Source organism: Ruditapes philippinarum, unplaced genomic scaffold (assembly GCF_026571515.1).
Source record: "Ruditapes philippinarum isolate M1 unplaced genomic scaffold, ASM2657151v2 ctg1724_1_1_1_1, whole genome shotgun sequence".
NCBI lineage: Eukaryota > Metazoa > Mollusca > Bivalvia > Venerida > Veneridae > Ruditapes > Ruditapes philippinarum.
In genome coordinates, this window is record NW_026855323.1 from 84,858 (window position 1) to 99,324 (window position 14,467).

At 37.5% G+C, this 14,467-nt stretch overlaps 1 protein-coding gene across 1 annotated transcript; it reads right to left on the minus strand.

Moving 5' to 3' along the window:
- Positions 1 to 4,134: 4,134 nt before the first annotated feature.
- LOC132742946 (uncharacterized) lies at positions 4,135 to 11,504 on the minus strand. Its single transcript, XM_060731440.1, has 4 exons — positions 11,333 to 11,504; positions 10,821 to 11,003; positions 5,141 to 6,738; positions 4,135 to 5,093 (listed from the first exon to the last, which is right to left on the minus strand). The coding sequence occupies exons 3-4, from the start codon at positions 6,735 to 6,737 to the stop codon at positions 4,135 to 4,137; spliced, it is 2,556 nt and encodes an 851-aa protein (XP_060587423.1). The 5' UTR covers position 6,738; positions 10,821 to 11,003; positions 11,333 to 11,504.
- Between the last annotated feature and the right edge of the window lie 2,963 nt (positions 11,505 to 14,467).

The following is a 14,467-nucleotide window of genomic DNA, read 5'->3' on the forward strand; positions in this document are numbered from 1 at the left end:
GTTGACTGTAAGAAACAACTGTTGGGATAGGAATTATGTAAATGTCAACATTTTTTTATTAAAAATATCTGTAGCCACCCTTTTGTAAATAAAAATCAAAGATTAATTTTAAAAAACCCCAAAGCAAATTTTGTTGAATAAAAACAATTTGAAAAGGCATTATACCCAATAATGCCCGAAGGTTTGACTTTTTGATTCACAGCTTTAATTAAAGCCATGGTTAATTGAAGAATAAACCTGCAAACTATTGTACCCCGTTTGAACAATATCCAGGCTCTTGTTTTGCTATCAAGCGCTGGGAATAGTCAAGCTCACTGTACCAATGACAGCTCTTGAGGTTTTTTTTAGGTCTGTCTCGAATCCCAGGATTTTCATTGGTCAGTGTACATTCTGTGCCAATTTCTGACCAATGAAAATAACCAAGATCTGACTTAGAGATTAGAGGACTTCTTAATAATTTGCAGCCATGGTGTCTTATAACAACATGGTTGTGAACAATATAGGGCTTGGACTTACAACCCTTGGTTTAGATGCAGACTTCTTTACCACTTGGCCACTACTTGAATTATAAATGTCAGCTGTACTTTCCAAGCTCTAAAAACATATGTAGTCAAATGTGTTTTAGAATGTAGATACATGTCTGTTTGATACTGTTCAATTCTTTTTCAATTTCATTAGTTGTAAAAAGTGCCTTTAAAGATACATTTAAAGTTAATTATAAACATTTTGATACAGCCAATTGTGTCTGATAAATTCAGTTTAAAAACAAAATTCATCATTTACTTAGACAAACTTAGACAGTTTATTTCAGATGAAAAATGCAGTTATAGTTAAGATTAACTACCACTTATATTGTTTGTGATAGATGTGTGATTTGGTATTGTATGTGTAACAGTTATTTGTTGTGTGGCATCACATAAGTTATTATGTCACATGTGTGTTTGTACTTGATTTTCTTATGATAATAATGCAACATATCTTTTATATTTATAGCATCATGTACATTTTTATCAACAACAAAGAATAAATTAATAAAAAGATAATGCAATATACTGTATATAATGATGTATGCAAATTTTATGTGGATACAATGTGCACATACATGACATATATAATTAAATTAAAACATTTAAAATGTATAAAACTACATATTAACTGTCTGTAGTGTACAAAATAATTGTTTTTATTTTGAAAAGTAATACATCCAAAATACCTGTATGAAGGAAATAATGTTTGACTGGTGCATGTACAAACTAATTGAAACTAAGTGCTCAACGGTCGAAATACGTTTTGAAATAGCACCGTGATATTTTGGTCTGGAACTCTTTATTCTGTTTACGTACAATATTCATGTGTGTTAAATAACGCATGTATTCTATGTAACAAGCTGTTCGAGAATCGGCCAAAACATTATGGAAACAATATTATTTTACCTTTAATAAGTTTTAGAAAAATATTTCATTAGATATAGCTTTATACCCTTCAAAATGTCTACCCTATACAAATGAAAATACTTGTCAGGCAATATTCATTTTCAGTATTTATTTTTCAATAGATTCATAAAAGATAAGTCATTCGATTGTAAAATGTATAAAATTTATGTATAACACACAAATAAGTGACCAAAAATTCTTATATTCAACATTAAGTTTGTATTGCTTTTGCATAATCACTGTGCATGAAGAAATTTTCTAATAATTAGATAATGTGTGATAATATCTTCTGAAATAATTTGTATTAATGTGTGTTTTACTAATGTATCATATAGTGTACTAATGTTAACTTGTTTTGTCCCTTGTCACTTTTAGATCAGAATTGCAGTATTTCAAGGGACTTCGTTGAGGTTTTCTTCTTTTTTTTTCTAAAAGATAAGACTTGGAATATTTTTGTTGTTGAGATTTTGAAAAACCATTTTATTTAGGTTTGGACCAATAAATTGTGTGCAAAATTCAAGATTATTTGTGGTGCAAAATGACCCCAAAAAATAAAAAAACGTTTAAATGCTTTACTCAAATCTGGCTGAGAATTGCACAAAAAATATTTTCAATTTAATTCTGTGTTTATTTCTTTGATATTTGTTGCATATTTTTCCATTTTAAGAGTACCAGTTAATATATCTAAGAATTTCAAATTTCACGTTGTTATGCTTTTGGACCTTAGTGGAGTTCTGGACCTCAGTGGAGTTCCTGTAACATTTGAATAATAATCTGACTTGATTTCTTTTTATAATGAAGATATTCCCTTATTATTTTTTTATATTTTGAACAATCCGTCCTTGTTACTTTAATTTGATATTTTTATTTTCTCAATTGCTAATGTTTTTAGTTTTGTACATTTTGTAAAATTGATTTTGTGAAGATATCTAAAAACTAGTATTTGCTTGTTGTTGTTCTTAATTGTGAAGACATGTATATTTGTATGCCCAAACCGGTAAAAGCTGCGTTACGCCGTAAACAGTTACCCTCGAGCCACAGCCACAGCCCGTGTTTGATTCTTTTCTTTCATGTAGCATATTAGCCATATTTCGGGAAAAAATCACGAAAACTAATAATTTCTATCTTAAAGTAGCGTTTGAAATTAACAACTTCATTCATAACGGTAAAATGACGCAATAACGCAATTCATTCATAAAAGGCGAGCGGGAATGACTCTTTGAAGGCACTAGGCTTGTCTTACATGCGGAGTGTAGTGTAAGGCACGTTTCTCAAGCATTGGTGTAAACGGTAGATAATCCTGTCTGATATGCAAGAATATTGTCTGTCCGGTGTAAGGCTCAAGTCTTTTTTACTTATTATGTGTTGTGGTCTAAGAACATTCCTTCACTAAGGCTTCATAACAAACATCAAGTGACATTTTAGTGAACTGTTTTGGAAAGGTTCCTTGCCCCATTTTATGAGCAAATTCGTTAAACATCATTTCTTCCTAAACTACGGGGTGGATTCATCTGAGCTTCACAGAAAGGACCCTTTAGTGCCTTCTACAAGTTGCTTGCTCAAATAGGCCACAACAGCTGAAAAAATCATAAACTGAATCTTAAAAAATTCTCCGAAACAAAAAGATGCTCTAATTTGAGATATTTGACATATAGTATTGCGCCTAGTGGAATCTGTAAAATTTATATAAATCATGCCCTTTGGGGATGCCCTGGAGGTCACTTTGGTAATAAAGACTTTTAAAGGAAAATATTCAAATATTTTTTTGGAAAACAAAAAAAGCCCAGAGTTTAGATATTTGGTATATAGCATTGCCTTGAGGACATCTTTAAAATTTATATAAATAATGTCCCTAGGTTTAAAAATGACCACATTCAAGAGGTTAATTAGTTAACTGAAACTACATAGTAAACATGCCACCAGATGAGTCAACATTTTTCAAGAAAATCTCGGTTCAGAACAATGCACTTGGATTTTAAGAAAATCTAAGGATTCAAGTTTCAAGTAATAATCTAGATGTTAGTTGCGATTAATGACTGTTTGCAGTACTTATCACCATATTCTCTACGGCGTGACTAACGCAGTAAGGGCTGTGTTTTTGCATATTTAAGCCTCTAAAGTATTACTCACCTAAATAAAGATGCTACTCAATAATATCAGCCGCAGGCAAACTGTAAAAGTCGCACACTTCGGATGATTGCAAGGATATCTTTCTTCTCAGTGAATACCAACAGGTTCAATTTCAGCAGGAAGAACGGATAAGGAAGTGACGTCACTGGGGAGGGACTGGTTCCCTGCATTAATGCAGGTGGACGGGTATTCGGATAAGAAAACCTACGAATACTACACTCCTCCCCACTTTATAAGAAGGTTTCATTAAGGGTTTAGGTTATATGAAATCCCTGGCCATTAGCATGGGTGTTGTCCAAGTTTGGACATTTTTAGGGATCTAGGGAATAACATTATAGCCTTGAAACACTATTATTATTTCCAGGTTTGGAAGCATATTTTAACAAAAGACTGAACCTAGCTTGGATTATCAGTAAATCCGATTAACTGATATTTTGACAAATTTTAATTAAAGGGACTGAACCCAACTGGATTATTATTAAATCCACTCGGGATACCCCTTTGACCATTAACTGACAAACAACCCCAACTAGATTACTATTAAATCTATTCGGGGAATCTTATGATCTCTTTAAAGGTTATACAATCTTCTCCCATTCTCCAAACTCTGGGAACATATCTCTTCCACAGAGCACCCTCGGATTTCCGCTACAAGAAGGGCAGTATCTCCGATATATCTGGGGGTGTTGGTAAGAATTCCCCGGAAATATGGCGAGTCAGTCTCCAAAAGAATGGGGTCCCATGGAATCCTTTGGAGTGCTTCCCGCTGCCCAGTATTAAAGTTTCTTACTAATGCAGTTAAGCCAAAGTAACAATTTGGGAACCTTTGGTTCCACATAATTACCGCTTCGGCGCTACCTGCAAAACAGTGGAGATGCACTTTTTGCACTGGGGCGGAATTTCTCGTAAGGATATCATATCCTTTGAGATATGCATTTCCATGCTCCCCATCTCTCAAATGCAGTATGACAGGCATAGAGGACGGGGCCAAAGACAACATTCTAATGAGCACATGCTCTTGAAAAGACCATGTATCCTCGGGGACTGTGAAGTCTAATCCAACCTCCCCCATGGCTACAACCCTGGAATTTCCGAGACGTTGCCTGATGTTATCTAGCAAGCTCTCCGAGAACTGGTGAGATTGCTTGGGATGAATTCCCATAGCTATCCCAAAACCTCTCGGAATGCGGTCCAGAATTAACTCAGAGGGGAAGCTGGCCGGGTCACAATACACCGCAACCCCCCCAGACACATTCAATGGAAACTCCGGAGGACCACCGATATCCACATGAAGAATCTCTTCAAGGTCTTGATTCCGTTGCAGCCAACTAGCAGTCCTATCCAGGTGAAAGTGACTGTCGAAGGCTGCGACTTGATTGCAATTCCTCACCGGCTCTTCTCTTGTAGGAGGGGCTGGTTTCTCAAGAACCGGCTCCTCTCTGGCAGGAAAGGCTGGTTGATTCCTTACCGGCTCCACTCTTGTAGGAGGAGCTGGTTTCTCTAGAACCGGCTCCTCTCTGGCAGGTGAAGCTGGTTGCTCATCTTCATCACTGAAGGCTTCGTCTACCACAATGAACTCTCCTCTTCTAAGGTTTTGACAAGATTGGTCCCTGTCAAGTCATGGAACTCTGTCCTCTGGGCAGAGGACAGAAATTGCAAAAGCCAGGCCAGAACCCGCCAATGCATCAAAACTGCCGGGGAATTTGGCGGATGGAGTGAATACTCCACCTCCGCCCACCCCTGCTGCCTTGAGACAGAAGCCATCCAATACTTGTCATCAACAAGAATATGAGAATTATAAGGCACAATGAAGCCTTGGCTCTGAACAAATTTCAGGAGTAGGTACACATCCCTCTCCCCAGTGAGCATGAAAGCAAGCTCCTGGAGAGAAGTAAGTTGTTCCCTATACCAGGAGCATCCATGAAGGGCCTCTGAGCGAAAACGCACAGGTAAATGTTTAGACATCACATGGGCCTTGAGGTGTCTGGCAAATGTGGAGCATCCGCGTACCGGACACCTCGAATCTTTTCTCCAGCGAACCTTACACTCCTTTTTGCTTTCCTCTTGGGCAGGACTGTGTGAGCTTGGATTGGCCCTATTAGCACCCAGCCTAGCCCAAACTGATCCTCCGGCAGGGGGATTCTGGTTATTAGTGGAATCTGGTCGACCATGCATTCGATCAGACCTGTAAAAAACTCTCGTGGTAACTTTTACCTCGCGGTTCTTGTCTTCTGGTCTGACCGTAGGGCATTCCTGATCTTCCCAGGTTACATCTGCCTGAATGTTTCCTGGTTCCACCAAAATGTGCACCGGAATCGGCTCTTCTGGAAGGGAAATGAGGGCCTCAGGCAGGGCCTGATCCTCCTCTATCGGGAGATCCAATATACTTCTCCCCTGTAATCGCCCAGCGAACCTGGCAGGCATGGGCAGGGCCCGATCCTCCTGTATCGGAAGATCCAAGATACTTCTCCCCTGTAATCGCCCAGCGAACCTGGCAGGCACAGGGATATCTAGATCTAGAAGGCTCCTTATAGGAGGATTTAGCTCATTCTCCTGAGGGAAAAGTGGGAGAATTGCTGGGGATTGGGACTGGGACAACCCCCGTTCATCCTCGTGAGAGGGGAATGGGGAACACTCTTGTGGCCGCTGTAGAGGGAGACTTTGTACCTGTGGCAAAGACAACCCCCGTTCATCCTCGTGAGAGGAGAGTGGGGGAAAATCTTGTGCCAGCTCAAGAGGGGGCATATGGCAATCAGGACTAGGGTTAGTGACAGTACTTGTCACTGCCCTACGTCCTCGCCCACAGGGACTAGAGATATTCTCCACCACTCTTTGTCCCAATGGCCTTGCCTTGCCCCTCCCCGAGAGCTTATTAGCCACAAAGCTCCGCTCTAAGATTAAGTCAGCTCGGTATCGGAGCTGCCTAACAAATCGATGATCCTTTTTGAGCTCAGCAATCTGATATTGCCCAAAGACAATATCCTGCAACTCCTCTTGGGACAAGGACACCACCCCAAGTTGGTTGATAAGGTCCCGAGGATTTCCCCAGAGCCTTCCCTCCTGAGTGGCCTGCCTAATTTCCCTAACCACCCGGGCAAATTTATCAGGGATCTTCCTCCACCCCCTTTTCGGACTTTCATGGGGGGAGCTTGATGAACTCCGACTCCTGGGCATTCTGAAAAATCAACCGTAAAAACATGTATGTTCCCGTCCCTAGTTGTCATCATCGTCTGCCTCACATTTTGGACATTTATATTTTGATATATTTTCACTTTGGCTTTCGGTGATTCCAACACATCTGCCATGAAACCAGTCATCACACCAATCACACCCGATCATAAATGAGCCGTCATCTGGCTTTTTACAAAGGCAATAAAGTTTATCAGTTTGATGGCTTTTTAGATTTTTGAGTTCACTTACCATCCATGAGGGTATTTTTTCCACTTTACACAATTTTATTCTATCATGATTGATAATCTTAATTGATTTTCTTGATCCCTGATAAATTTGCCCGGGTGGTTAGGGAAATTAAGCAGGCCACTCAGGAGGGAAGGCTCTGGGGAAATCCCCGGGACCTTATTAACCAACTTGGGGTGGTGTCCTTGTCCCAAGAGGAGTTGCAGGATATTGTCTTTGGGCAATATCAGATTGCTGAGCTCAAAAAGGATCATCGATTTGTTAGGCAGCTCCGATACCGAGCTGACTTAATCTTAGAGCGGAGCTTTGTGGCTAATAAGCTCTCTGGGAGGGGCAAGGCAAGGCCATTGGGACAAAGAGTGGTGGAGAATATCTCTAGTCCCTGTGGGCGAGGACGTAGGGCAGTGACAAGTACTGTCACTAACCCTAGTCCTGATTGCCATATGCCCCCTCTTGAGCTGGCACAAGATTTTCCCCCACTCTCCTCTCACGAGGATGAACGGGGGTTGTCTTTGCCACAGGTACAAAGTCTCCCTCTACAGCGGCCACAAGAGTGTTCCCCATTCCCCTCTCACGAGGATGAACGGGGGTTGTCCCAGTCCCAATCCCCAGCAATTCTCCCACTGATCTCTCATAAAGGTCAGAAAGATGAACGGGTAATTCAATATTGGGGATACCCTTTGCCTTATTTACCTTGTTTTTATTCAAATATTCAGGGGGAACTGTAGGTGCTATACAGACTTTTTTGGCTTGTCCTAGACAATCGTTTTGCTTTAATTTTACATTATGATTAGACAAATTAATGGCGTTAATTTGCACAAACTCCCCTGATTGTACCAACCTAGGAACAAGTAAATTTTTAAAACCTTCCCCTTCTACATAGTAAGTTCCTAAATCACCTTTTACCCTACATGGGATCATTGCTCCTGATTTTGGCGGAATTTTTATAGTATGCAATACTGTTACTTTTGACACTTCCGGCACCCCTTCCTCAATATTATCTGTCATTTTAATTCTTTGACCTGCAATCTGAATGTATGCATCCGGGATATTGATGTAAGTGCCATGTTTGACCATCAAATCTTTTCCCAGAAGCATATCATTGCTTATTGGTGCTACATAAATAGACTCCTCAAAGGTACACTTTCCTATTTTTATTTTTAACGGCCCAACAATTAAACCTTGCATATGGAGATCTTTACCCGCAGTTTTTAGTGTAACTTTCTTTACGATAGGAATAAATCTTTGTTGTTTTAGATTTTCAAAGAAATTGGACGAGATAATTGTTACCTGTGCTGCAGTATCTATAACAGCTCCTATCTTAATACCTTCAACATACGTTTCTATCTTAAACAAGGCTCCTGTCTTTCCCAGTTGATTTATTACTATTTCTTCAACCTCCCCAAGGCCCTCTTTATCTTGCCGGGTCGAAGTTAGGCCTCCCATTCCTCCGACCCACTGTCGTTTAAATCATGTTGAACGAAAGCTACCTTTTTCTCTGTTCGCTTTTTATCATCTTTCTTCAGTTCAGGGCAATCTTGTTTCCAATGACCGATTTTCTTACAATTGTGACACGGCGATTTCGAAGGAGACTGTGATTCACGGCGTCTTCGTACTGTGGTACGCCCACAATCTCTCTGAAAATGACCCCACTTACCACAATTGTAGCACCTGCTATCGGACGGACTTCGGGAAGGGGATGGCGAATATCGTCTTAATGATCTTCTTACTTCCTTCGCGAGGTTATTTACTGTGTCCTCCATCTTATCAAACCTTGATTCTATACGACTTAATCTTTTTTCTACTTCATCAACTCTCGAAAACCTGATATTGGATTTATCTCGATTCTCAGACAGTGCAGAAACGGCTGCCACTTCCACCTCCTGAACTGACCCCTTAGATGCAGTTTCTCTTTTATTATATACTAATCCTCTAGTATATTTAGCCCATTTTACTTTATCAATAGCGTCATCCATGGTGCTAGGTCTCATGTTTGCTACACTCTCACCTGCAGCCTTGTCATTCAATCTATGACAGAACCGCAGAATTGCTTGATTCTCATGTGTTCATCTGGAAGATTTCGAAACGCTTTTGTCGCTAACGTAAGGATTCTATCAGCCCACTCATCTAAAAGCTCATTTTTATCTTGACATGCATTGGAAAATTTAATCATCGCCGTCTCGGGTAATTCTTGGTACCCAAACCGACGTTCCATCTTCTCAATCAATTGGTCATAATCTAACTCAGGATCCCTATCCATAACCAGAGCATAGTACTCACTTGCTGAATCGGTCAGGCTCATACATAAATAATCCAGTTTTTCATCTTCGGTCCACTCATTAATGCTTGCGTATTTTTTAAATTTGCTTTGGAATGCTTTCCAACTCCCCTTTCCATTAAACGTTAAAGATTTGGGTAACTGACTCAATCTAGGTCTTTCACGGCGAAAATCTCTGCTCCCCCTATCATCAGAATGTGAATCTCTTCTCCCCCCTATCATCGGAGCGAAATTCTCTGCTTCCCCTATCATCAGAGCGAAATTCTCTGCTTCCCCTATCACCACGCCTCGTTGAGCGATCATCCGTATCAAAACTTTACAAATAATCCTCCCTACTTCGTTCACCCCCCTCCATACGCCTTGATGAATAATCGTCTCCAGTATCATATCTATACTCACTTCTTCCCCTCCCCCCAGAAACATTATCACGCCTACCATACCCCCCATCTTGTGGTCTTGGATAAGGTCTAAATTGAAATTGTTCTGGGTTAGCAAATTGGTAGCCATATGCTTGTGGTGGGAATTGTGAATAGATCTGCGGTCTTTGAACCACAGTATCTAAAGTAGTCTTTAACATATTTTGCATTTGGGATAAAGACTGTTTGTACCGAAGTTTCACTTTTCAGGTGAATTAAAAATTAGTATAATCTCCCCTTTTACGCCCTGATTCTGGTAAATTTTGGGTTGTTTTTGAACGGGTCCCCCTGTGGGTGTGTTTAGCATTTCTATCATCAATAGCAACCACTGTATTTTGAAACCAATCTGGCTTTTTGTTGCTGAGGACTAGTTTGTCCCTGTTGGGGACTGCCTTGTTTATTTTGAGGACTAGTTCGACCTCTTGGTTCTTCAATTTTTGTATCCGGTATTTGCGGTGCAGATATAGGGTCACCAAAAATACTGTCTTCAGCTTGTTCTGGTTGTTTTTTGCTATCATCATCTGAACCTTCATCGGATAATGTCATCATTTCTTTTAGAAATTTATTCCTTAACAATTGTTGTTCATTCGTTCAGGCCCATTTTGGAAAAAAACAGCTAAAATTCCCAAAAATCTTTTGTAGGCCGAAACCCTTTAATTCCCATTAAATTCATTTAAAGGGACCCTCCCAAAAATCTTCTCGTATTGCTATTTATTTTTAAAACCTCAAATTTTTTTTCCCCTAACCCCGTGGCAGCAGGAACCAACTCATTCCCAATAGTTGTGGTATCTAAATCTACCACCCCCATTTTCAAGATTTTTACTACCTGAAATTTTATTTAACACCTGGGATTTCTGAGGGAATGTTGAGGCAGAACCTATTCAATATTAATATGTAGATTCTATATTAATTATTTATTTCCTGTGACATAAATATCCAGTTTTATTATATCAATAATATGACCGGAAACTATTAATTTGAAAAATAATGTTTATAAATGTAATGTATATGCAATATAAATATGACTATTAATTTCTTTGGAAATATGTAGTTCAACTCTTGTACGGGTTACAACACAGTGATTACACAATTTACTTTGTTATTTAAACATAACAATGATTGAACACAGAAAAATTAAAAGCTTACATTGAAGGGGATTGCTGTATATGGTTCTGTTGCTCTTTCGTCTCTGTCGAAGATTTGACAGGAATGGAAACACTAGAAACAGGACAGGGCTTGCTTGGCAAGTGTGGAGGTACCCAACACTGTCAAAGACAGGTCGGGTATACGTGAAAAGACGAGTTGACGATTCAAACGATGTATTAAATTCTAAAATGATAAAGAATATATATATATATTGATAATGGCCAAAAAGAAATAAATTTCGGCCGAAAATAATGCACGGAGTATTTACAAATTATAATAATTTGAAAATGTCTCAAAAGACCATAAAAAATTAAAATTCGAAATTAAAAATTAATTTCGGGATGAAACTAAAGAAATGAAGTAATATTTTTAATGATACAATCGTCAATAAATCACTTTATTTCACGTGGTAATATGGCGGGCAAAATTTCCCGAACTTTTTACAGGTTGGGATAAATTGCAAAAATCTTGCAATATTTGGCTGCTCGCAGCGCCAATAAAGTATTACTCACCTAAATAAAGATGCTACTCAATAATATCAGCCGCAGGCAAACTGTAAAAGTCGCACACTTCGGATGATTGCAAGGATATCTTTCTTCTCAGTGAATACCAACAGGTTCAATTTCAGCAGGAAGAACGGATAAAGAAGTGACGTCACTGGGGAGGGACTGGTTCCCTGCATTAATGCAGGTGGACGGGTATTCGGATAAGAAAACCTACGAATACTACACCTCTTTATTATTTACGTGGATTGTGCTTCTATACAATTTATTTTAATCGTGCCCCTTGGGTTAACATTTGCCTTGCCCCTGGGTCACTTAGTTAATATTGACTTGTATAGTAAAAATACTTTACATGTCTTGTGGGAAACTGCAAGGCCGAGAACTTCAATATTTTTCCAACCTCTGTGCAAATGTTTTATAAATCAAATAGATGACGTCAAAATGACATACCCAATGTGACCTAAATTACTTAGTATTGCATTGCAGAAATGACCTTTTCTAGCAATGCAACGGATCTTAGGTGAGCGGCCTAAGGTCATCATGGTCCTCTTGGTTTATGTATAGAACTTATTGATCATTAAGACTAAAAATTCCATTGCCTACTGGATACAAGTAAATGTCCATTTATTCTTATTCTAGTTCTTTACAAAATTTGCTTTGAAATCTTTTCTTTAATCAAAAGTATTATATTCATGCTATAACAAATAGCAGAATATTATCAAAGTGAGTACAACGATGAAATGTTTATTTTTCATTTACGTTTTTTTTCTCTATTGAATCTGTCACATTTAGTCACGTGGTTATTTCAATGTGTAGGACGTTTCCCCCTAAATGTCAACATGTCATTTGATTCACTTAGGACGCCTACACATCACCGGGTTGTGATGTTAATAAAAAATACGCTTTAAAAATAAATAATTAAACATACATCTTGCTGCTTTAGAAGGTCTAAGAAAATCTCCGATCAACAGGATACAAGTTTCATGGCAAAGATAATTGGCACAGTGAAGATAGATCTATGTGCAGACTTCATTACAGGAACAGAATCTTTGTCAGTTATTTTTCATCATATGGTGCTTGAAAACAGTAGAATTGTTCACCTTGTGATAAAAAAAGAAACTTTGCCCATTGGTAAGTCAAAGCACTTAAGGTAAACTAGGCTTTTATCGATGAAAAAACTATTTTTCACTTTAAACAGTCTCTATTTTTGGCATGTGATAAACAGAATATGATATTCTTGTAGGTTCATTACTTAATTTATTTAACCTGTTGAATAAAATAATATTTTGCTCGTTACTATAATTTTATTCAACTCGTTTAATAAATTTGGTAATGAATTTTTACTCATTCAATATCCTCTAATTATGACAATCATGTGCACGATTTTACTCCCGAAGTTGTAAAGACTAAAATGAATGTTTAACACAATTTAATTTACAACCATTCAGAAATTCCAGTTTACTATTTAGATAGACCATCTAAATTGCTTCTGAAATTATATTTCGAGAATATGAATAGAAAATTCTCCCACGAAATTAAAAAAAAAGTGATTGAAACGACAAATTGCATGACATTAAAAAGGCGGCATGAATACCATTTTAACCGAAAGTATGGGCGGTCACGTGCGCGTGCACGTGATAATCTGAAAATGTTTTGAGCGTAGGAGAGAGACTCTTGCGGTTCTAATTAAAGTTATTTATTTTAAAATAGCCACATAACACCAGAACGATCATGATCAAGGATATAAGGTTCCACTGATTTAACAAATATGACCTGTAATTGGCAATTTAATATAAATGTTTAACCTTTATTTACAATTTACATGCATCATGATGATTAATTGTGTAAAAAAAGATTGCACTAGAAACAACATGTATTGTTTTCGTATATATTTGTGATAATATTTTTTCAACAATCAGATGAAATGAAACATTCATTGGAAAAGATATTAATGGAAAATAGCTAATTTTCTGCACAGTTAAAAGGAAACCTGCATTTTGAAGAGTCTTAAAAACTATATAAATACAATTTCGACGACTATAAATTTATCAACACAAAAAAATATGCAAAAGCTGTGTACATCAAAATTATTTAAACATATCGTCACCACCATCATTGTCATCGTCGCCCTTGTCTTCTACTTTTTTTATTCTTCATCTGCATTTTCTGCATCATCATCATCATCATCATCATCATCAAAATCATTATTATTTTTATCACAATTACTTTTTTTTATTGAAAGCGTAAGATATTTATTACAACTGAACAATCTATTTTTCATTTTATCACATGCTTGCACATGACATATTCAGAGTATATAAACCAGTCTACTTCCTGTACTCACAAGAAAGATACAAGTTAAAATGTATTGGCTCCCAAGAAGGGTACAGTGATCGGAAGTAACAAGTGCTTGTACTCGCAAGATCGGGTACATATTTATTTGAATAGGCTCGCAAGACTGGGTACAGTGACTTCGTTTAAATACTGTGCTATTATTTTAATGAAATCATGTGATGTACTTGTATCGGGTGCACGTTTTATACATTAACTCTCATTGCTATTTTTATTTTCCAATACTTTTAAAATCAGACGTTCATAAAATAATTATTATATAATAATTTATTATCATTTTTATAATTATTTTGCTTCAGAAATCTTAGAAACACCTAACGCTTCCCAATTTTCAAAATCATATTGATGTTAATGTAAATTACGTATAAAATATACAGAATTGACAGAAAATACATTAGGAAGCTCAAAAATTGCTTATAAGACACAAAGCTTATATGTATGGCTGATTCTCCCACGAAACAACAAAAAAATCTTAATAAAACAAAATTGCAAGGCGGAAAAAAGAATTATGCGGAAAAAAGAATTATAAGCAAATGTTAAAACAAAGGCGTGGGCGTTCACGTGTGCATACACGAGATAATTTTGTAGCGTAGGAGATTATGCCATTTATAGGAAAACATCTTGCGGTTCTAATATTATGGTGATTTAATATTGCTGAGAATATAACCTATGTTATATTTATGTCTGGAAGGCTATATTCTCCTGTATATCCCGTCAGTACTTGTATAACGTATTTATTATGAATCAAATTGTTAAGTTCATAGGAAAAACTGTTTTCAAATAAATGCAGGT

Excerpts from the sequence above, each read along its gene's own strand:
- LOC132742946 (XM_060731440.1), bottom strand. The coding sequence starts at position 6,737 with ATGCCCAGGAGTCGGAGTTCATCAAGCTCCCCCCATGAAAGTCCGAAA. Across the intron at positions 5,094-5,140 it reads CAAAACCTTAGAAGAGGAGA|CTTCACCTGCCAGAGAGGAG; the intron begins GTTCATTGTGGT and ends ATGAGCAACCAG.